Raw genomic sequence first — 22,379 nt, 5'->3', positions numbered from 1 at the left:
TCCTCCCCAAGGGAGGAGAAAAGAGGGTTCATTTTCAAGAATAATATAACAGCATTAGGAGAAAACATGATGCAGTGAAGGTGATAGCTGTTGGGGTGACGTGCTGAAGCTTTGCAGTCATGTTTACTTTGGCTCTGTGCAGACCTGGTGCTACCTGCAGGCTGCGTCACGGCTGGGACAGGTGCCAAGCCTGCAGTTGTAGAGGATTCAGCACAACAGCAGGGCAAGGCCAGCAGGTCGGCCTGCAGGAGAAGCAAGTGGGAGCAGACCTGGAAATGCCTGTTGCAAGAAGAGAAGCTGAGACCCTCTTCCAAGAGCGGCCTGAGCCTGGGAACCAGTATTTGGAGGATGCTTTGCTTCGGAGTTACCTGGAGGCACACCTTCCTCCCAAGGTCTGACGTGTGTGTGTATGTGTGTGTGTGTGTGTACACACTGCAGTGCTGGCTGGGTCACTGTTTGTGAACAGAACCTTTCTCTGAACCCTTCTGTGCCTTCCGTGTTTAACTGGGGGGAATTTAGCAGCGTTCCTTAAAACTTGTTGTGTGTGTAGGGGTGAAAAACACTCCCAGGACATAAGCAGAAATAGAAAGGGCCTAGTGGGCTCCTCTGGTCTGGGTGTTCCTGGAAGAGTGTTTGGAAATTGTCAGTACATTTGTTGTCTGGTGTCATCCAGAGTAAGAAATTTCACAGAAAGGGAAAAAAAATGGAGGTACATCCCAAATCTGCTGTGCTCTTCCCCTTCCCTCTCTCTGGGGAAGCAGGATTTTCAAGGAAATCCCTTGCCAAAGTAACAAGGCTGATCTCAGCTGTAAGCTGAAGAGGATGCAAAGGCCCTTTGGGGATTACTGCCTCTCAACAACAGTCCTTGGCTTTTCTGAGTTGATATTCAGAGAGCAAAGGCTCAGCACAGAGCTGCAGGCGCACAGAGAGGAGGAGCAGCAGCCTGTGCTGTGAGGTTCCATCCTGCAGGAAGCCCTGGGCTCCCTGCACTGCCTGTGCTCTGCCTTCCCCCCCTGGGGACTGCAGTTTGTCTCACTTGCTGATGGTCAGATCTCAGGGAGCTGGGTGTGACCTCTGTGTTTCATTGCAGCAGAAGCAGAGCCCGTAAAGCCACTGTGTGAGTAAAGGAGACGTATCCTGGCTGCCAGCAATGCTCTTCCTGCTTGGTCTGCAGGTCAGGAAGGTCTTGGGGCAGTAAGAGTGTAACAGGAGCACCATGAGCTTGCTATCGGCAGTGCCGTGATGGAAGACAGGAATGAGGCACCTCCAAGCAGTGGAGAAAGGCTGTGGCCTTTCTAAAGGAGTATGGCTCCTACTGTGCACCTGACTCTTCCCATTTCCTGAAGAACTGAGAGGGTCAGAGCTGCCCTCCACTCCTTCCCGCGGGAGACAAAGCGGCTGCAATACCCACATCAGCAAATCTCCCTTCCATTTCTGCCTCTGGTCCCAGCGGGGCAGTGTTGCCTCGCTCTGCTCCCAGTCTCCCGCAGCACCGCCTTGCCCGCAGCCCGGGGCTGCTCTCCATGCCAGCACCCCCCTCTCCCGTCCAGGACAGCAGCAGCCGCACCTTGGCGCATCGCCCTGAAGCAGACACCGCTACAGTGGATGTTGATTCCTGTTGTGCTATTTACCCGTGTTTAGCGGTGAACATAGAGATGTCTCTGGAACGGAGCAAGGGATTTCTTTGTTTGAAGGTGATTTCTGGAGAGCACAGCAGGAAGCACCTGCTGGGTTTTTTTAAGCACAGTTTCGAGATACCCACTGATCTTTGACCCCTCTGTAAAGAAATCTCAATAGCAAGGCTCATGTGTTTGTGCTCTCGGTGTGTTTTCACTCCGTTCATCCCTGGAACATCAAAGCACTGATTGGGGTGAAGGAGACCAGCTAGTGGCTGCAGCTTGGAACCTCATGGTTTGCAGGTGCCCCAGCAGCAGTGCGTTATGCACAAACGTAGCAGCTCTGATTTTGTTCTTTTCCCTTGGAAATAAACACGGTTGGGCAGGTTTGTAGGTCAGGAGCAAAGCTCACAGCTAGGTGCTGTGGTTTCTTTAGATGTGGGTACGGAGTTGGTAGTGAGCTGACAGGAGTGTGCTGACAGGAGACCTGTGGTGAACGCATGTCCATCTGCCCGCAAAAACCTCCAGCTAAATGGTCCAAAGGTCCTTCTGGTACTTCAGGGATCAGTGAAATCCTTCTACTTTGGATTCCTAGCTTGTCTCTCTGAACTAGCTTTCAAATAGTTACAGGGCAATAAGCCTTGGGGCACGCACCCAGCGCTCCTGTGGGCTTGTGTTGTGATCTCTAAGGCTGCTGCAATGTTCACCTGAAAAAACAACGTGTGTTGTGAGGATGGAGACTTCCAGGCTGGACAGCGTGTGAAGGGTTCTCACCACACAGAGCAGTGGAAGGATCAGTCGTACGGGATGGAGTGTGATGAAAAGTCAGTGCAAGGGGAAGCAGGGAAAGGAAGCAGGGTTTGTATTTCTGCAGCGGCAAACAAAGGCGTTTTATAACTGCACCATTCAGTCACAGCAAATATGGCATTCACCTCCACAACTGCAATTATCGAGGAGGAAATGAGCATCTTTTATGGGCCTAGAGAACAGCAAAAAGTATTCCTCTGTTGAAAATTAATCTTGTTTAGGCACTCACGTGACGCCCCATGATAGCTTTGGACACATTTTTGCTAACCATCCATGCTAGGGGCTGGGTTACCCAGCTTTAACCTTGTCTATATCAGGTTGTTTATGTCTAAAGTTCACCAGGCTCTGGCTGCAGACAGTGAAGAGGAGCAAGCACCTGCAGAGGGCAATTCCATCACCTCAACACGAGGAGCTGGGGAGGTGGGAATGAGTCATTTCTCTGCAGGTGATGGTTTCTGTCCATTAGCCATGGACAGACTCCCGTGTCCAAGCCAGCCAAGCCTGGCTAAAAAGAGAGTTAATGAATCTTTATGTGGGGGCATTCAGGAAGCTGGCTGCAGAGTGGAAATGTGAATGTAGACACACCTTATGTGCAAGGCAGAAGCTCAAATCAGTGCAGCATGGAATGGCTTAGGTTGGAGGGGGCCTTAAAGACCATCCAGTTCCAACCCTGCCACGGCAGAGATGCCAACCACCAGGTCAGGCTGCCCAGGAGCCCATCCCGGCTGGCCTTGAATGTCTGCAGGGTCATGGATGATGGAGCCCTCTTTCTTTTCCCATCTGATAAGGAGTTAACTGGTGATTTCAGTGGAAGTTTTTCTATAGAGATGAAGGATTTCCATTTTTGGCACCTTTTTCCTTGGCGTTCTTTTCCAGCACTAAATCACAGAGTGGCTTTGGTTGGAAGGGATCTTGAGGTCGTCTCGTCCAAATCCCTCTCTCGCATGCATCTGTGTGGCTCTCAGCCCCGATACAACAACTCTTCTGTCTTCTGTAAAACCCAGAGATGCTGCCAGGAGTAACTTGAAAAAAAGATTGTGAAAAAAAAACGTGACAGCTGAGCACAGCTGTGCCAGCAAAGGCCAAGAGACAAGCTGTCCTGCTGCGTCACAGAGCACGGTGAGCCAAGTGGCAAGAGATCATCAGTGCCCAGAACAGTACGGCCAGGACTTTGCCTTTGCCATTAGCACTGAGGCCCCTCGCCTTCCAAATGAGAACTGAAAGTCTCTCGTTGCTTCACAGGTACTGGAGGAGGTGAGCCAGGAGCTGGAGGGGTTTGGAAACCGTCTGCTAAGCAAGATCGGACCTCTGGGATGGGAATGTGAGTTGAATCCCCCTGTATTTCGGCAGTACGACGCCTGGGGGCAGCGGGTGGATCACATTGTCACCTGCTCAGCATGGAAGAGGATGAAGGAGATTGCAGCAGAGGAGGGGCTGATTGCTGAGGCCTATGAGAGAAGATACTCCAACTGGAGGTAACTGGGTGGGATGGGAGTGACTTGGTGTCCTGCAGGCTGTGTTCAGCATCTGGAAGGACTGAATTGTTGTGTAATGGGTAGGAGGTGATGCGTGAACCAAAGCACACCTACTGCTGTACTGAACAGCAGCGCCTGTCCATTGCAATGTTCCACATCAGCAGTGATAAGGTGTAACTAATGGCCTGCAGTTGATCATAATGCTCTCTGGCGCCGCTTTCCTCATTCTGGGGCCTGGCTTCCCTGAGCTGCTCCAGCTTTACATGCATTACTCGTAACACAGAAGTCTGGAATTTTACTTGCAGTTTCATTGTGTTCCAGCCTCTGGAGATAGACCCAGATTTCTTATTTTTGAGGCGTGCACTTGATGTGCACCAGATGGCAATCGCTGCCTTCCATCCAGCCCCACGCTCGCAATTCCTCTGGGACCAAGAAACATTTCTGCTCTGCTTCTGCCTTCGTGGTTGAAGCCGTTTCTTCTCTCCTAGAAACGAATGGTCTAACCAACCCATTTTGGCTGTGTTTTTCCCCTCTGTTCCTAGTCAAGACACCTGCATATCCTCCTGCTGCTGAACTGCTGTGAATCCCGTCTGTTTTCACTCTCTCTCCTAGCCGTGTGCACCAGGCTGTCAAACTGTACTTGTTTTCAACCGCCTCTGGGGGTTTCAACTGTCCGCTGGCCATGACTGATGGAGCAGCCAAAGTCATTGAGGTATGAGCTGAGCTGCTCTCTGAAGACACAGCCCACGTCCTGAAGAGCTGGCCGAGGACCAGGGAGAGCTGATCTGCCTTCTGGCTCTGGACGTGGCCCTGCCTTGCTCTGTGACTCAGCTCCATCTCCCTCCACCTGACTTTCTGCTTCAGTTACAGCCTGTGCACCCAGGCCAGCTTCTATGTTTGCATACAGTACTTGCACAGCCAGGCCTCTACTGCATACAAACCCTGCAGTAGCACTGCAGGAGCTGGAAAGTTGTCCCACCTTTCTTACTATGAGGTTCAACAGCCTTCTTTCCCTGTCCCCTCTGTGGAGCAGGAGTTAAATGAATTGAGCCAGATCCAAACATGATGGATGGATCTGAGCTATCAAGGCTTCCCAGTCTGAAGGTCTGGCTGTGTTTCAGAGACACCTTTGCACTATGTAACTAGCTATGTGGGGTGCAGGGAAAAGCAAGGCAGAAAGTAGCTAACCCTGGGCATCCTAACTGAAGAGAAACAAAATTCCACAAGGGAATTACCTTTTCTTGGATGCTGGTGACATCCAAAGATGCACACAGATGTACTGGTGCTGCCCTGGGAGCTCTGTCCAGCTGTCAAGCAGTGCAGCAGTTCAAGGTGAGCAGTGCTGCTCAGCACTCCTCAGGCTGCACTTCCTGCCCACGCAGTGCAGCTGCACTCAAGCCAGGTGGTTTCACATTGCCAGCAGTGCAAACAGATGCAGTGCAGGACAGCCCTGACTGCAGACAACCCATTCTGAGACTGGTGAGGATGCTCGTAGGACAAGCCAGTGTTAATTAAGGCTAATGTCTAATTGCATCTACTTCAGTATGATTTTGGTTTCTTTTCCCTCCCCCCAAACAGTCCCTGGGTGTTCCTGCATCTCTGAGAAATGCTTTTGACCGTCTGACATCTCGGGACCCCAGGAAGTTCTGGACCTCTGGCCAGTGGATGACTGAGCGCCGGGGGGGCTCTGATGTTGGTACGTGTTGGGTGGGCAGCAGCCAGGTGTGCCAGGGAGGGCTGAGAACGTCCAAAAAATCCTACACACAGAGCTGTGTTTGACCAACAGAAGGCCCAGCCTCTGTGCACTGCTCACAGGTACAGAGCTCTGCTCCTTGCTCAGGTCGCACTCTGATGTCTGCTCTGTGATCCAAACCTTGAGCAGGGCAGCTGGGACTGAGGAGCAGCCTTCACCTTCAGCTTTGGCCCTTGGCAAATGATTGCAATAGCTGGGAAACCTCAGGACCCCACTGCAGGAAAGGGAGTCACCTGCCTCTGGTGAACCTTCTTCCCAGTTGGAGGAGTGGAGATCAGCTGCGCAGGGAGAGCTACAGAGGTGGCATCATTGCAGGGCTCTGGATGATGGCATCCCTTGTGGCTCTTGGCTGAGGTAGCTCCTAAACAGAGGCCTTGTATTACAAACACAGCACGTTTTGCTTACAGAGCACTGCCTTACCACTGTTAGATTGGGCTGTTGCTGGGTAGACTTGCAGCTAAACTGAACATTTTTCCTTTCCAGTTCTTAACTCTGGCTGCATTTCTTATCCAGTGTCAGTGAAAGAGATTAGCAGCTAATCCATATTTCATCCAGACAGCATAGGGCGACTTAAAGAGCTGCTGCTTAAACTGAAAATCAGCATCGATTGATGCAGAAGTTCCTGTAAAGCCGTGATCTTCTGCTCCTTTTTTGCAGCTAATGGCACAGAGACGGTGGCCAGAAAGCAGCCAGATGGCACATATCATCTCTATGGTTTTAAATGGTTTACATCAGCTGCTGATTCTGATATGGCACTGACCCTGGCCAGGATAGAGGATGCTGAAGGACGTGTGAAACAGGTCTGTTCTGCGGTGGAACGCCTGGGGGAGGAGGGGAACTTTTAACTTCCTTTTTTCATTGTCATGAAATCTTCTCTGCATGCCTTTCGAACGACCCCAGGGCTCCGGCGGGCTGTCCCTGTTCTTCCTGAGGGTTCGAGACGAGGAGGAAAAGCTGAATGGTATCCAAGTGCAAAGACTGAAAGCGAAGTTGGGCACACGGCAGATGGCGACAGCAGAGCTGTGGCTAAATGGAGCTAAAGCAGAGCTGGTGAGTGAGGTTTGCCCCTCCTCCCGGGACTCGGCGGGCTTGGCAAGGCAGGCTGCTCTTGGAGGGGTTGGCAGCGATACCACCTGAACAAGTGGGGCTACGTCCCACATCCGGGGCTGGCTGCTCATTCTGCAGAATCCTTCCCCAGCAGGGCTCTGTTGAAGCTGTGAATGGCTCAGGGAAAATCGTGCAGGAGAAAAAAGAAAGTGGTTTTAAGCTGGTCATTTCCCTGATGCAGTTGCATGAGCCCAGCTGAGGGACAGTTCTGCGTAGCATACAGGTAGAACGAGCAGCCAGGAACCAGAACTGATCACGCTGACTCCTGCTGGTCCCCAAATCTCTCTATGCCATGTGGCTAAAATGAGACAGCAGTGTTCCAAAGCAAGCAGGTCTCTCTGCCACTGGAGGATAGACAGAAGCAGAGTGGATGGCTGCATCTGTCTGCCTTTGGGCACATCTCTTACTGAGAGGGAGGTGCTTCGGCTCCAACCTTTGTTCCTTGGTGGTTTCAGATCTCTGCAGAAGGTCGTGGAGTGGCCTCCATCTCCAACATGCTGAACATAACTCGGATCCACAACGTCATCGGTGCAGTAGCTTCCATGAGAAGGTGAAGGCAGCACGGATCCCCCCAGAGCTGAAGGAACAGCTTATGAGCACGGGGGATTTTGCAGTGCTCAGCACTGCCTCTGCAGGCACGGGTCTGGAAGCCAGCAGAGCTGGAAGGAGCTGGCCTGTGTGTGGGCTGGAATGAGCCAGGCAAAGCTCATCCAGTGAGGATGGGTGGAAGGAAAAGCCTGGAAAGGAAGTAGGAAAGATGCTTCTCTGACACCTTGCACTGTCTGTATTCTCCCCAGGATGATCAGTCTGAGCAGGCAGTATGCCCTAAAACGGGTTGCCTTCGGGAAGCTCCTCAAAGATCATCCCCTGCACATGCAGACGATCGCCCGGATGGAGGTAAGGCTGCAGGAGCAGAGCTGAGTCTGGGAAAACAGAAAGAGGACAAGGATCCTCTGTGGCCTGAGAGCACAGCCAGTCTGGCTCCGTGTGGAGATGAGGTGTAGGGAGCTGGGAATTGCCACAGTCTGCTGGGATTTGAGCTGATGCTGCAGATCAGAGCTGATGCTTCTGCGCTGCACCGTAGGTTTCCCTAACAGCAATGACCTGGAGCTGTTGTGAGAGGGACACCAGAGCTCAGTGTGCTTCCACTGTGCTGTGCCCTCTGGGGTCGGTCATTACATCAGCTTCCAAGCAAGGCACCACGGCCTCCTGAGCTGCACTTAACAGACGTGCAGGGCTGACGCAGAGCCACGCAGCACAGCTGGCAGCTCACACAACAGGAGATGAACTGCTCTGTTCTCAGCGGGCTGTAGGGACCTCCAAGGGGGCACACTGCATATTCAGAGATGGCTTTGCTGTCAGTCTGCCCACACAGTGCTCACCACCACGAGGCACCCATTTGAATACAGCCTCCAGATGTAATTTGCATCCAGTGAAATAATGGTTAAGTGGTAGAGGAGAGGAGTGAGCTGGGGCTCTGGCTGTGGGCCTTCGCTCGTGGCAAAGTGTCTCACAGCTCTGCCTCAAAGCTGAGCTGGAGCAGTCCACTAAACCCGAGACACAGCAGCTTCCTCCCACTGCCAGAACTTCAAAAAGAAGGCACACAGTTCTCCTCATCCATCCAGGCACTGTTTCTTTTAGCTGGTGTAACAGCACTGTTCATTCTTGGGCTGCAGGAGTGCAAAGATTTAAACCAGCATTTAAAACTCTTCATGCAGAACGGAGCAAGGAGGAGAGGGAATGTTACCCCAACAGCTGCCAAGCATAATTTAAAGCTCCAGCATCTCCCAGTTTAAAGCTATAGCATCTCCTAGCCTGTAGCATTCTACGGCCAGAGCTTCCTCCAAAAGAAAGGCCAGATCCCACACAGTCCCACAGCACACCATCACACACAGGAGCTACAAATCTCCATCTCCCACTGCTTGGCACATTGCAGCTTGCCAAGGCAGCATGTCGAATGTCACATGGAATCTGTCAAAGACTTTGCAAGTCTGGTGGTCTGAGACTCTCAGAGGTGCAGCCTCGTGTCCATTATCATTTGGAGGAGCGTGGATTTGTGGCCTGGGTGCCTGATGGAAGCTTTGATAAGGCTCCTGTTAGGCCCAGGGAGATGGCATTGTCCCTTTCTTCATACTGGGCTGCTTCTAACACGTCGTGCCTTGCTGGTCACTGGTCTTTGTCTCTGAAGACAATTTTGGGAAGGGTTGGATTTTGCCACTTCCAGACAGGCTCGTGGCACCTCAGCAGCCCAGGCTGGGACCAGTCTGAGCTCAGGACCCACGCCAGCAAAGCTCCCTGCTTCTCCCCACACAGGTGCAGACACGAGGGGCTTTTCTTCTCCTTATGGAGATGGCTCGGCTGCTTGGACTTGCAGAAACCAACATGGCAAGCGAGCAGGACCAGCTCCTCTTGAGACTGCTTGTGCCAGTTGCCAAACTGTACACGGGGAAGCAGGTATGGAACAAGCAATGGGTTTGTCTGGAGCAGGGCTGTGCGTTCCCAAAGAGCTGGAAAAGAGATGTTGTAGCACAGCCAACACAGAGGGCAGCAGGAGCAGCAGTACAGGCAGCGAGCGACCGCCCTGCAGGGCCTGCAGCATGATGGCTGCTCTGCACTAAGGCTGGGCTTTCAATTGGGAGACCTGTAACCCTGCTCTCAGGAAGCACCCAGCACACCAGGGTCCTTCCAGCAGGCGAGCCATGGGGACAACAGGCAGAGCAAGCGCTCTGATGCACTGCATCTGCCACAGAGGAATGGTGCTGAGGCTTTAGCAGAACTCCCTGTGCTCCAAGGCCAAGTTGGGACCCTGAGCCACAGGAAATATCCTTCTCCTAGTTATGAATAAACAGAAGAGAGGTAGCAGTGTTAGTCGCATTAGCCTTCACTTCGGGCGTCCAGCCCCTCCTTACCTGCCATCAGCTTGGATACAGAAGCTTACACATCGTAGGCAAGCAGGTGGCAAAGATTCTCCTGAGATACAGGCACCTCCTTTATGCACCAAGCAAGCACAGTTTTGCCCTTACTTAGAGAGAACTCCAGTGACAAACACCCCTCCTGGAACTTCTCCCCAGCTCTGACTGCTCCCACATCTCCCCCCAGTGTTGCTCAGTCTCTGTTCCCCAGGCTGCAGCTCCCCCTGTGTAACCAGCAGCCTGCCTCAGCAGCTCAGGGGCCCGGCAGCCCTATCCTGGCAGGAACTGCAGTGTGATGTCAGAGGTTTCTGGCCACTTTCTCCCTCTGTGCGTTGTGTATTATGTTGGCTCTCTGCTTTTTTTTTTGCAGGCTTCTGCCGTTGCTATTGAGGCAATGGAGTCTTTTGGAGGACAAGGTTACATGGAGGATACAGGCTTACCAGTCATAGTTCGTGATACTCTGGTAAGAGAACAGCAGGAAAAGCTTGTGCCTCACTTCATCCCTTCTTAGCTGCCTGGTACAGACAGGCTCAAATGAAAACACAGACCTGTAGGGATTGGACAGATCAGCACAACGGGAAAGGCATCACAACAGAGATGTAATGACAAAAGGACTGGGACAATAAACAGGTGCTACAAAGGAAGGGAAGAAGATTGCTCACCCCTATCAGAAGATTCCAGGTTTGCAGGGCAAAGCTCCACCAAGGAGGGATCACCAGAAAGAGATCCTTCCCCAGTGAGCAGCCAGCCCTTCAGTGAGGCCTAGGAGAGGTGCAGCCAGGCTCCATCCCTTCCTATCACAGCTGAATTGCCCTCACCTCAATTCAGTCACTCTTCTATCAGTGCTTCAGGCCGGGATCAGCAGTTCCCATACGTCCCAGACTCACCCCCTAGCTCTCCTCACCAGAGCTTCTTTCCACTTGTGGTCAGGCAGGAAATCCCTGGAGATTGTCTGGATCTCCTGTTACTCTGTAGCTCTGCAGCCTCACGTTCGCTGTCCTTTCTGGCAGCTTTCAGCCCCCAGCAGCTCCTCTGTGCTCTCACAGTCCCTCCTATCACACAGGTGCTGTCCATATGGGAAGGAACAACAAATGTCCTATCACTCGACGTCCTGAGGTCCCTCACCAAGAGCCGGGGGCAGGCGATGGCCGTGTTCTTCTCCACAGTGCAGGTGAGCCCTCAGCAAAGCACCAGTAAGCCTGCTTTGATGCTTTGGCAGCCTTGGTGTTGGTGCTTCTGGCTGAGACTGCTAGAGAACGTGCCCAAACTCATGGCTTTGGACAAGCACCCCGAGCTGTTTCACAATCTGCTTTTTAAATGGCACTTACAAAAGCAGAGCACAGGCAGTGTTGATTTTGGGATCCTTGCATGCTGCAAAAAGCGCAGATAATTTCATCTCTGCAATGAGGAGCTGTGCACTGTCTGTTCTTCAGGAAAGGCACCGATGTGAGTTTATTTTTAATGTGAGTCACCTCCCTGAGCCCCAAATCAGTTTTGTGGGGTTCTTCTGTTTGTTTTGCTCTGTTGTTTTTCCTTAAGCTGCAAAAGCAGCACAAGTCTGATAAATCCGAAACCTTCTCCAGAGCCACCTTCTGCAATATGACTTTCTATTTTTATTCCCACTGAAAAGATGGAAAGAGCCAAAGGAATCCCACTGCTGCCTCCTTGGAGGTGCAGCTCCCTGCCCTTACCCACAGGCTGCTCCTTTAAAGGCGCTCAGCCACGGAGAGTTCAAAGAAGCTCAAATTTCCTGAAGGTAAATGAGAATCCGTGCCATCAAGGGGCGCACAAAGCAGCCCGGAAGGCACGATCACCACGTCAGAGGATGTTCCCTCAGGAATTGGATTATTCATTGAGGTAGAGCAATTCAGACCACATTAGCACACAGCTGTGCTTGGGAATCCTAAGCTGCTGGATTTCAGCACCTGCAGATGTTGCTTTCTCATCCCCCACGAGAAGAAGTGAGAGTTCTGGGCTGCTTCTCTGCCTTCAGCACTCAGTTTGCTTTGGGGTGCAGGGCAGAGGTGGTGCCTCTGTGGGCTCCGTTCAGCACAGCTCCAGCAGAAGGGAAGTGAAGTGCAGAGCGTGGCGCTGACACGAGCTGAGCTGTGGGCTCTGGTGCATCTTGGAGGGAGCAGCTCCATCCTGCGCTTCCTCCCAGACGCATTAACCAGACCTGACTGCTCCCAGGGCTGCAGCTGGGCCCTGAGCTCCAACACGGGTTCTTACCATCCTCTTGTGCAACTTCCATTGATGGAAAAATGCCTCAAACAATGTGACCACCAAACAAGAAAGCCACGTTTGTTCATAAGCAGGACTAACGAGCAGAGCCACTAATTAACAAGCAGTTCAGTCTGACACTGAAGAGAGTGGAGGAGAGGGTGGTAGGCTCTAAAAATGGCCTGGAAAGAAGCTGGCCTCTACAGGCTCACGTTGATTGGAACAGTTGGGACTGGGACACGCGATCCAGGGGTCTGCAGAGTTTGGGCTGTATGGTTTCAGCTCCTTTCCAAGCCACAGCTTCAGCACAGCAGGAAATCAGCGCAGCTTACTGAGGTGAGAGCCCACAGAACAACAGAGCTGACACTTGTGCTTCCAGCCCCGTTCTGATGCTCTCCACGCTGCCGCTGATCGCTGTGCTGCCGAAAACCATTCAGACAGCCCTTGGCCTGGGAGCACAGCCAGGGCAGCGTGGCCTGGGCCTGTTTGCAGCACGGCGCAGTGCTGGCTGCCACCCAAGCTGCTGGGGATACGTTTGTGCCCCTGGGGACTTTGATCCATTTTTAAACCACCTCATGGGCATTCTGTGGCTCGGAGGGTTCTTTGCACTTTGTCTTGGCCCTTTAATGATGGGCTTTTTGTATTCATACAGCATCTCCTGCGAGCGCTCCTGTGCCTCGAGCGCAGAACAGCAGAACAGCACTGCGCCGTCCTTGCAGGCAGGCAGCGCTGCCTGGGGTGTTGTTGTAGAAGCAGTACAGAAAACAGAACAGGTTTGGCTGCGCAGGCTGAGCGCCGCTGCTTTGCTGTGCTGCTGGGGGAACGGCAGCGACGCTGCAGGTGCTGGTAGGTGTTGGTTCATGAATGGCCTCAAAGGAGACTGAATGACAAACAGCGTAAATCCAAACGTGTTCCTGTTCTGCCCTCAGCCTCGCTGCAGGGAGGGATGTGAGCGCTGCAGAGGTGCAGCACAGCGCCGAGGGCCTCGTTTCAGAGGAAAGCACTTTGCAGTGAGCAGGGACACCCGCAGCCCCTCGGGTGCTTGGAGCCGACCCCTCGTTGGCCTCGGTGCCACGCAGGTCAACGCGCCTCCCGTGATTGTTTTGCAGAACAAACTGGAGTCGGCTTGGAGCAGCGCGGAGCTGCAGGCCGCAGCGCAGTCTGTGCAGGATGCCGCCGGCCGCCTCGCACGGTTCTGCCGAGGAGCTGCTTCCGAAGGGGCAGCGCCCATGGAGCTGGCAGCAAGAGACTTCTCCTACTCCCTAGCAAGGATCTATGCAGGTAGGGAGGACAGAGGTGAATTTCAGAGCAGGAGGGCTGTGAGCTGTCCTGCTGTCCCCAGGCTTCGCTCCAGCTCAGGAGCGGAGTTTTAAAGAAAGCCGTCGTGCAATCATAGAACAGCTTGAGTTGGAAGGGACCTTGAGAGGCCGTCTGGTCCCACTCCCCCACGGCAAACAGGGACGCCCACAGCTCAGGCTGCTCGGCCTGCTGTCCCCACCTCCTTTCCAGCAGAGGCAGCTCAGCCACCCGAAGCCCAGCAGCACTGACACACCGCGTCCTTTCGCAGGAGCTCTGCTAATTGAGCACGCGGCTCGGCCTGGCTCCTCCCGCCTTGATGTCTGTGCCGCTCAGAGGTAAGCAAAGCCCTTGGCTCTGACCACGTTAGGTGACCCCTCGTGCCGCAGCGCTGCTCTGCCTGCATGGGGGCCACGCTGCGGTCAGACCCGAACTTCACATCCCGGGTGGAAACCAACAGCTTTGTGGGTTGGTTCCCAGCAGCATCGCTGCCATTCCCTGCACCCTGGGGAATCTCCACCCCACAGCGACGAGAATCGTCCAACTCGGGGAAACCCTCGGGAGCAGCCGGCGTTGCGTGCGCAGCACGGCTCGGACAAACCGCCGCGTTCTGTGTTCAGGTGGTGCAGGCAGGAACTCTGCCCCGCGGCTGCAGAGATGGAGAACGGCAGCTACAGCGCCGAGGAGTCGACCCTGGACGGCGCCCTGGTGTACGACGGCAGCCCCGCGGGCAGCAGGCTGTGACTCAGACAGGTAACGGAGACGCTCAGGTTGCACCCGAGGCAGCTGCAGGGAGCACGGCGAGCCCCCGATGGGGGTCGCTGCTGAACAGAGGTATTTCCGTCTCCAGGGCAGCGGTGGCTGGGTCTGCACAAGCGTTTGGACCCAGAGCACCGGTGCAGCTTTGAGACAAACATCCACAGCAGCCCCACTCATAGAACCATGGAATCATGAAGGTTGGAAAGGACCACTGAGGTCCTTTCCATGGTGCAACTTGAGGCCATCACCTCTCGTCCTGTTGCTGTTATCCAGGAGCAGAGGCCAATCCCCACCTCACCACAACCCCCTTCCAGGTGCTGCAGCAATAACGTCTCCCCTGAGCCTTTTCCTCTTTAGGCTGAGCCATCCCAGCTCCCTCCTTCCCTGTCAGAACTCAACGCATCCAGACCCCGCACAGCTCCACAGCCCTTCCCTGGTCCCCGCGGTTCCTTGCAGGACCTTCCTGCCCTCAGGCACATCCACACTTCCTCCCAGCACGGTGGCACCTGCAGAGCTGTTGCTGGGCTCGCAATCCCCTCGTGCAGATCATCCACAAAGGTATCAAACATTGCCAGCCCCAGTCGCCACACGTCGGCTCGGTTTGCTGAGCGCTTTGATCGGAAGCCAACCCTATTCCTTAGGGGAGGAGGGCGCCCTGCGGCCGTGCACGGAGCGATCCGAGCCGCCTCGGGGAGCTGCAGGCACCGGGCGGACGCTGCCATCAGGGCACACGGCAAACCCCCCCAGCACCCCCTGGTGCTGCCTTACTGCCGGTGCAGATGCAGCCAGCAGATGTCGGGATGCTCTTGCTGTGTTTTAGGCAAATGCTGAGTGATCCGATCACTGTCAGGATGTGACTCGAAGCGGCAGCCGAGTGCTAACTGACTTTGTTATAAAGAAAAGCAACGAAAAACTGAAATTATTTAGATTTACAACAGAAAACCTTTGTTTTTTCTCATTCACAGAGCTGCTCTCCAGTGCTGCCTGTGCTCCGATGGCGTTTTCTTGGTGGTGCCTCCACAGGAGCTGCAGCCCTGGCTCACGCTGCCCGGATGAAACGAAGTCTTTCTGACCAGAAGTTGCTCACCTCCTCCCTGCCCGCGCTGCCATCACAAAACCATCGGTGCTCACTGGTTGGTTAAGTCGTGCTTTTGGTTCTTTCTTTCTCCCTTGCCCCAGAGCAGCTCTGCTGGGCTTAAAGGTGACCCAAAGCAGAGGCTTTGCTGCACTGCTCCTTGCTGGACGCCCCATCCCTGCTCACTGAGCTCCACGGGCAGCAGAGGTGGGCAACAAAAGCAGTCACCAGTGCACATCAAAGGCAGCGCTGCTGCCCAGTGCTGCTCCGTAACAGCCCTGCGAGGGGGTAAATCACATCAACCCCATCACTCAGATCCCATCAAGGCCGGACACGTCAGTACCAGAATGAAAGAAAAATCATTTCTGACCTCCAGCAAGCTTATTCATTTCCTTCGTGTGTCACAGCGGTGCTGCAAGTGATGCTGACATCACTTCTGACGCACGCTGGAGATCGGAATCCCGCGCTGCTCCACCAAAGCAAACACTGCCTCACCTGTGCGCCGTGCCCAGCAACCAGCAGGGAGCAGCTCTGCGGGCGCTGCTCTGAGGCGGCACAGCACAGGGCTCCCAGCTGCACAGCACCACTGAGGAGTGACTCAAGCACAAGAGGAGCTCCCTAAAATCTTGTAATTGAAACCCGCTGCTCCTCTGCGCGTCTGTAACAGTTGCTGCATTTTCTTCCTGAAGCTGCAAATGCCACCGCCGGCCCTGAGGTCGCCCAGCATGCAGGTGTGAGAGCACAGCCATGACCCTGCAGGGGGAGGAGTGGAAAATCCGCTCTTCCAAAGGCGAGAGGGGCAGCAGGCGCTGAAGGAGGGGCTGAGTTATGGGGAGAAAGGCGAGAACCCAAGGGAGGCTGCTCTGCCCAGCCCTGCTGCGTCCTGCCCTGCTGCTGGGAGGCAGGAAGGAAAGGCAAAGAACTGGGCCATGTGTCAGCGAATGCTCCCATGCAAAAACGCTAAACTTTATTCACTTTTATTTATATATTTAACAATTCTAAAGTATTTACTTCTCGCTTTGACAAAAATGAAAAATATAGGAGCACTTTACTCTCTGCAGGAGAGACAGGTTATATGTACAGCTATGGAGAGATACTGCTTCCTCCTTTACATACAAAGAAAAAATAATATTAATAAAAAAGTGCTTCGTCGATCAAAAAAAGACTAAGAGCTGCAAGCATTTATTCACACTGTACATCACAGAGCCCAGAAACCCGTATCAAACCTCTTGGCACCTGTCCTTACAACTGCAGAACCCACGCGTGTTTCTGACGCGCCGCACGCCGCTGTCGTCTCACAGCCTCTGCTCCACATCCAACATCCAACCGCAGCAGCCCCAGCTCTGCCTGCACAGCGCCCTCAGGTCAGGAGAAAACAGACAAAAATGCCATGGCAGAACCCAGCTTTTTCTTTGCTTTTCTCTCCTGCTGCTCCCAGGCCCCTTCCTGTGCCATTTCTGCCCCCACGCCTCAGCTCAGAGCGCAGCAACGCCGGCACGGGAAGCTCTGTGTCGCTTCTTTCCCCACCAGCCTTCACGAGATGGCCTCTGTCTGACACTGCAGAGCAGATTGTGATGCTGCAGGGAAGGGCAGCGCTCCCTTCCCAAGGATTGTTCGTTCTTTCTTTCAGCTCTCAGATACTCAACAGGATTGTTTTGTCCTGCAGAGCAGTGCAGGAGGTGCGAGCCGGGCCAGGCGCACGCTGCAGAGCACGACGTGGCCACGACTGCAGGACTGCATCCCTGCTGCCCGGCTGCACCGAGCAACACTGCTCTGCTACAAGGGAGAAGGGGCCGAGGGCCTAACGCTCAGTAAGAACGGACACTGAGGAGATCCACACCTGATTGAGGTGACTCGGAAAGCAACCCAGGCTGGGGCAGAAGGAAGGAGGGGAATCGCGATGTAGCCCTGCTAGAACCCTCAGGCAGCTCCTCCCTGTCTGGAGCACACTGGAAAAGGAGCAGCCGTGGCAGAAGGCTGCAGCACAGCGCGTTCCTCAGGGACCAAATGCAGCAGCAGTGCAGTGCAGCACAGCTGGAAGTGCTGCTGCTCTGAGCGCCCTCCCCAAAGTGCAGATAAGGAGCTCTGCGCCGAGCAAACCGGCCTACAGTGGGACAGGGACACAAATCAGAGGGCTGCTCCTTCCCCACTCGGTTTTGAATAAGGAACTGCAATTACACTCCTTCAGATAGAGGCGTCGGTGTGACGTCACGCTCGGCCCCTTCTCACCTCTCACCAGCACCTGCAGCTCCTGCAGCCAGCACTGCCCAGCTGTGCCCAGCCAGCAGCACGGGGCTGCAGCAGCACAACCCGCGATCCCCTTCATGCACTTTAAGAACAGAGAGGCAGAGTGCTCTCTTGGGAAAGAGATTCCCACTTCTTCTAGCAGCAACAAGTTCCCAAACAGCAGTTTCTTGTTTGGAAGTAACAGGAGTGATTGAAAGCACCGGCGCTGGGGCTGCAGCGATTCACCTCGCGCACCGCCTGCGCCGATTCCCCTCGTCTCCTTTCCTCCACCAAATTGTCTGCAACGCAGTTCAGCAGTGGGACAGTGAAATACAAAAGGGAGACCTGGTTCTGGTGCCAGCTCCCTTCCCGCCTGTACGACCTTCCAGCAAACAAGCAAACATATATATTATTATATACACACACACACAGGCGCGTACACGCACACACACGGAGAGGACAGAAAGGAAAGGGAACGGCTGGAAGAGGAGATGCCCACACTGCAGCAGCACGGTGAGCTCCGTCCCGCTGAGCAGCTCCTCGCCCCTCGTCCTTCCGGTCTCGGCCCGCTGGGGTCACAGGATCTCACACCTCTGCCACGGAGGGGCGCCGCCTCCCGGCCCGGCCTTTAGTTTGACGTGGCAGTGATGGGTTTGTCCAGTTCAAGATCCAGGCTGGCGCTGCTCGGGTGCAAGCTGCTGTAGCACGATTTGCAGACTCTGCTGGGCTCAAAGAGCTGCTGGCTGGGAACCGGCACCTTCTGGTTACAGCAGCTGGAGCAGAACACGTTTCCGCAATTCCTTGTGTCAGGAACAGAGGAGAAATGGAAAAGACAACATTAGCAGCAGTTGGATGAGGTTAACGGTTGTAGAGCTGTGCTACTCGCGGTGCTGCGGTGCTGTTTGTCCCTAAGCACCAGGACACACAGACGGCCCTGCAGAGCTCCACACCAGAGAGGATGTGAGGGAAACCACGGCACACAGCGGCTGCTCCTCTTTCAAGTGCGCTGCCGGAAGGGTTCAGCACGGAACCGGCACAGAACCAGCACAGGTGATGCAATCCTCCCAGCCGTGCTGCCCTGCCCCGTCCCCAGCACCACACGTCGCTCACAGCAATGCTGTCGGCAAGGAGCACGCGGTGCACGGCGCCATGCTCAGGCTGTGCCGCAGGGATGCACTGCTGCTGGGCGCCCACTGCATGCGGCTCACAGGGTTAGGTGAAGTGTGGGAAGCGTCCCCTGCTGCTCCTGCAGCCCTCCCTGCATGCTGCACGCCTTGGCAGGCCGCTCAGGGCTCCCGGCGCAGCCCTGCAGTCTGCCATTCACCTCCAGGCCCCGCTCCCTTCTCATCAACTCTTTGGCATTGGAACTTTACGCCACTACCGATTTGTGCAGGAAAAGATTTGCTGCTGCCAAGAGTGACAGGAAGCTCTGCTTACACCCAGCAGCTTCCATTAATGCTTCGCTGCCAAGAGATGGGGCTCCCAGATGCTGGGCACTGATGGGGAACAGCCAGCAGAGAAATGCCATTTCCCATTCACAGGGCTGACTTCTGCAGCTCTGCACAGCAGCTGCGGATCTCAGTGCCACAACCCGAGCAGCAGAACGTCACGATGGCCAGCTTGGGGCTGCGGGCTGGAAGCCTTCAGGAATCTGTCAGAAATTACTGCTAGAAAAGCCAGCAGCAGTGAAACCAATTGCCGAGGTGTGATCTGTGCTGTCAGCTCCCATTGCTGCTGTTCAAAGAGCAGTTATCCACAGAAACTTACTGCAGATGGATCGGGTCAGAAACAACCAGAGGGACTGGAAAACCATGATCTGTCTGTTGCAGCTCACCAGCTTCCTAACACAGCACTTATTTGTTGTCCTTTTGTCTTTCTGTGACAGCATTGTGGAACTGCTCTGCCCTGAGCAGCTTTCTGTGCACCCCACTGCTGTGCACGAGGGATCTGGAGATGTCAGACATCTCTCCCCTTGGAGGGCAGGCGACTTAAAGCCACACCACCAAGAGCTCCTTGCACTAAATTATCCACGTTCACCCATTTTGTGAGACACCACCTCTCTCCCAGCCCTGCATTACCTCTTACTGCCACAGTCCTTCCAAAATCAGCATCAATCCTTTTCCATCAACATGCACACGCTTGCATGGCTTGCTAACACACTGACACCTCTCAGAATTAATGCAAAAAGAGAAAGAATGGAAGCTAAGAGATAAATGGCTGAACTAGAAGGTTAACCTCTTCCCAGTTAGCACTGCAGCACTCTGTTACTCAAACACACCATTGCTGATGGTGACAGTTAGTGTCATCCACACCACAGTTTCAGCTACCAGAAGCCAAGCCTCAGTGCCCTCCTGTGGAAAGAGAAGCCTGTTTTATCAATCTCAGCATCCAGCAGCCACCCACAGCTTATTTCTGGAGCTTTCCAGCCAGGTGAAAAACAGGGGGAAGAGCCTGAGTTAGTTTGGAGAAGTTACTGAGGAAATGCAGACAGACAACAGGCAGAGGCTGCTGTAAATGCTCACCAGATCTGATCAACACGTTCAGTGTCCCTGCAAGGAGGGAAGGAAGAGCTCAGAGGGAACAGCAACAGAAGCAAACTGGCAATGAAGGAAGCTGGGTACTTTTATCCTGCTCACGTTGGAAACGTGCTTCTAAGCCACTCTCACCCCCAGACAGGCAGATGAGCAGACTCACCAGTCGCTGTGCTTGGTAACAATGCATGCAAGGCAAATGCTCGCTTTTCTTGTCAGCTGGGATGGCAGCCCTTCGTGCTCTCTACCAAGGAGAGCTCACATGGACGGCCTGGCCAACCCACATCAGGCATTGGAAAGCACAGAACAAAGACACCAAAGGAATCCTGTAACAGGACTCCAGACCCTGCATCCATCTCAGCTCCTCGTGGTGCTGGAGGCGTTCAGCTTCCCAGAGTCCAGGCCTGCAAAACTGCGATGTGGGAGCAAAGTGGGAGCAGGCCTATGGGAGCCACGGGCAGGGAGACGGTGATGGATGGGGGCACTTCACCACAGGCACCACAAGAGACACACAAAAGTGTTCTCTGAACTCCTATAGAACCCCTCAGATGTGTGTAAGGATGCTTAGCAATTACATCTGCACACACAGTGGATATGAAACTTGAAAAAAAAATCCATCTCATTCAATTCCTCATTCGTTCTTCCCTGGTTTGTTTATCTTCACAAGAATTTTAAGTGAAGCAAAGTTCAGAGGGGGCTCAGGATGCTTTCAGTTCTTCACTACTTCAAAAAGCACCGAAGCATCAAAACATGGTAGCTGCCATTTATTTCAATGACAGTTTTTGTGATCATTTTCTCATGGCCAGAAATCAGGAATAGGGATGTAACAGAAATGAAACTAAGACAGAATTTCAGATTTCCAAACGATCCAATCCAAAGGCCCCTACTGAGTGCAAAGGAGACACACGACTATTTTTTAAGTTATTTTCATCACCTTAAGCTAAAGAGCCAGCTGTCTCCAAATCCAGCTCGAGAGAAAACGCTGGGATCCACCTGGGCCAGGGCGTAACAGACACCCAGCGTGGCTCCTCATGCACAGATGCAGTGAGCTGGAGCCGAACAGGAGCTGCCCTGCTGCCTCAGAGCCCTTGGCTCCTGCAGGAGCTCCCACTCCTACCCCGACACCCATCCTTCACTAAGGAACTTCGAGGCAAAACGGAGCCCTTCCCGGCCTAAGAGCAGAGGGAAGATCCGAGTGCTGGCCTGGCCCCCATCCCTCCCTGCTGCTCAGATACCTGCAGTGGTGCTTCCTGCTGGCGAGCCAGAAGGCGCTGTCGCAGCCGTAGCAGTGAGCGGCCAGGTGGTCGGGGAGCCATCGTGTCACCTGCAAGGGGGAGAAGACAAACCTGTCAGGTTAGCAACCATCACACCACAGCTCCCACGGCCCAAGCAAAGCCTGTTCCATTTAAAAGCAGAAACTCAGCATTCACAACACTGGCAGAGATCGAAACTTTCCCCTTGAGACCTGATTGCTGAGCTGCCCTCAGGCAAACAAAGGAAGTCATGAAGTCCAGCTCCCTGCTGCTCCCTGTGCCCTAGAGGCGCCCAGGCTGTGAGGCTTCCCCACGCTCCCTCAGCTCAGCCCTGGCTCCACCAAGTGCCCACGGACAGCAGCAGGTTCACAGACACTGAGCTCAGGGCTGGAGGTGAGCGAAACGTGGCAAGAGGTGGCACACGAGCACAGGGTGTGGATAATCTGAGTGATGATGAACGGCCCCTCCTACCAGAACAGTAAGTGATCTGAAGGGATTCAGTCTGTACCTCTGTGTCCTGTTTGTCCACCTGCTCCCAGCTGGCTTCAGAGAAAATCTCTGTGCTGCAGTGAGACAAGCAGTTCTGATCCAGATTGCTTTCCGAGTCGGGTATAGAAGTCTGTTGGCAAACAAACACAGCTGAACAGAACCATCCCACCATCCTACTTCCACACAGATCAAAGGCGGCCGGCTGTGGGGAGCAGTGGGGAGGAGCCTCTGCTGAGGAAGAGCAGGCTGTGTGAGCACGGCAAGGGGGGGCCAACACCCGCCTGCTCCCCATGTGACAGCGCAGGCAAACCAGCACCGAGTGGGACGAAATGGAGCAAGCTGAAGCAGTTTGTGAGAGGTGAGCTGCAAACAAGAGGAAATCCACCAGGTCGGCTTTTAGCCCTCTGATGTGAGCTGGAGTGGATTTCAAATCTGCTTTCTCCTGTGCTAGCATAGAGTCCTGACAACACTTGGAGCGAGAAACCAAGAAGCTGCAATCTGTGGCTCCAATTTCATGGCTGTGTTTCTTTCCCAAGGCTTTCATTTTCAAAATAAATACTGGTGGTGCATACATGCCCTGCTGTCTGAAAAAGATCTGGAAAACACATGCAGAATCACTCATGGGAAAGCCAGCACCTGAGCCACGTGGACGGGGAATAACGCTGCCTTACTACAGCCTGGGCTGGCAGCACTGCAGTTTAACTGGCTTAAATGAAACTATGGGGAAAAAAATCTTACATATTTTTGTGCCTGAGAACCTCTGGATTTACAAAGACGGTCCTCTTACTGCCAGGTGAGGCAAAAACAGAAAGCAGAGATCAGGTTTTAAAACAAGTGACACCAGAAGACATCCCAGCCCC

At 53.9% G+C, this 22,379-nt stretch overlaps 2 protein-coding genes across 12 annotated transcripts in view; one reads left to right on the top strand and one right to left on the bottom strand.

The window, feature by feature from the left end:
- Positions 1–26: 26 nt before the first annotated feature.
- Positions 27–15,865, top strand: LOC125701525 (acyl-CoA dehydrogenase family member 11-like). 7 transcript variants are annotated; one of them, XR_007380269.1, is made up of 16 exons: positions 27–392; positions 3,666–3,898; positions 4,511–4,610; positions 5,477–5,594; positions 6,309–6,451; positions 6,552–6,701; positions 7,214–7,308; positions 7,556–7,655; positions 9,072–9,212; positions 10,041–10,133; positions 10,734–10,841; positions 13,000–13,171; positions 13,458–13,524; positions 13,807–13,939; positions 14,037–14,259; positions 14,402–15,865. XR_007380269.1 is itself a non-coding variant. In XM_048963654.1 (15 exons), the coding sequence occupies exons 1-14, from the start codon at positions 120–122 to the stop codon at positions 13,928–13,930; spliced, it is 1,917 nt and encodes a 638-aa protein (XP_048819611.1). In that variant the 5' UTR covers positions 27–119; the 3' UTR covers positions 13,931–13,939; positions 14,911–15,865. The 7 variants fall into 7 exon arrangements, 1 of the variants encoding a protein (XP_048819611.1); XR_007380272.1 differs by having other exon boundaries at positions 13,807–14,259; positions 14,402–14,503; positions 14,911–15,865; XR_007380270.1 differs by having other exon boundaries at positions 13,807–14,259; positions 14,402–14,503; positions 14,587–15,865.
- A 116-nt stretch (positions 15,866–15,981) lies between these two features.
- Positions 15,982–22,379, bottom strand: part of MTMR3 (myotubularin related protein 3) — a 74,302-nt gene continuing 67,904 nt past the window's right edge. For 2 of the 5 annotated variants that reach the window (XM_048963650.1, XM_048963649.1), the window contains 4 exons: positions 21,539–21,649; positions 21,013–21,101; positions 19,769–19,795; positions 15,982–18,046 (listed from right to left, as the gene is read on the bottom strand). In XM_048963650.1, coding sequence (XP_048819607.1) covers positions 17,875–18,046; positions 19,769–19,795; positions 21,013–21,101; positions 21,539–21,649 — 399 coding nt within the window. In that variant the 3' untranslated portion in view covers positions 15,982–17,874. The remainder of the gene's footprint in view (positions 18,047–19,768; positions 19,796–21,012; positions 21,102–21,538; positions 21,650–22,379) is intronic. The other 3 variants (XM_048963651.1, XM_048963652.1, XM_048963653.1) reach the window with 3 other exon arrangements.

Source organism: Lagopus muta, chromosome 17 (assembly GCF_023343835.1).
Source record: "Lagopus muta isolate bLagMut1 chromosome 17, bLagMut1 primary, whole genome shotgun sequence".
NCBI classification, from domain to species: Eukaryota; Metazoa; Chordata; class Aves; order Galliformes; family Phasianidae; genus Lagopus; species Lagopus muta.
The sequence above is the reverse complement of the archived record's forward strand: the minus strand, read 5'-3'. Positions and strand labels throughout refer to the sequence as shown.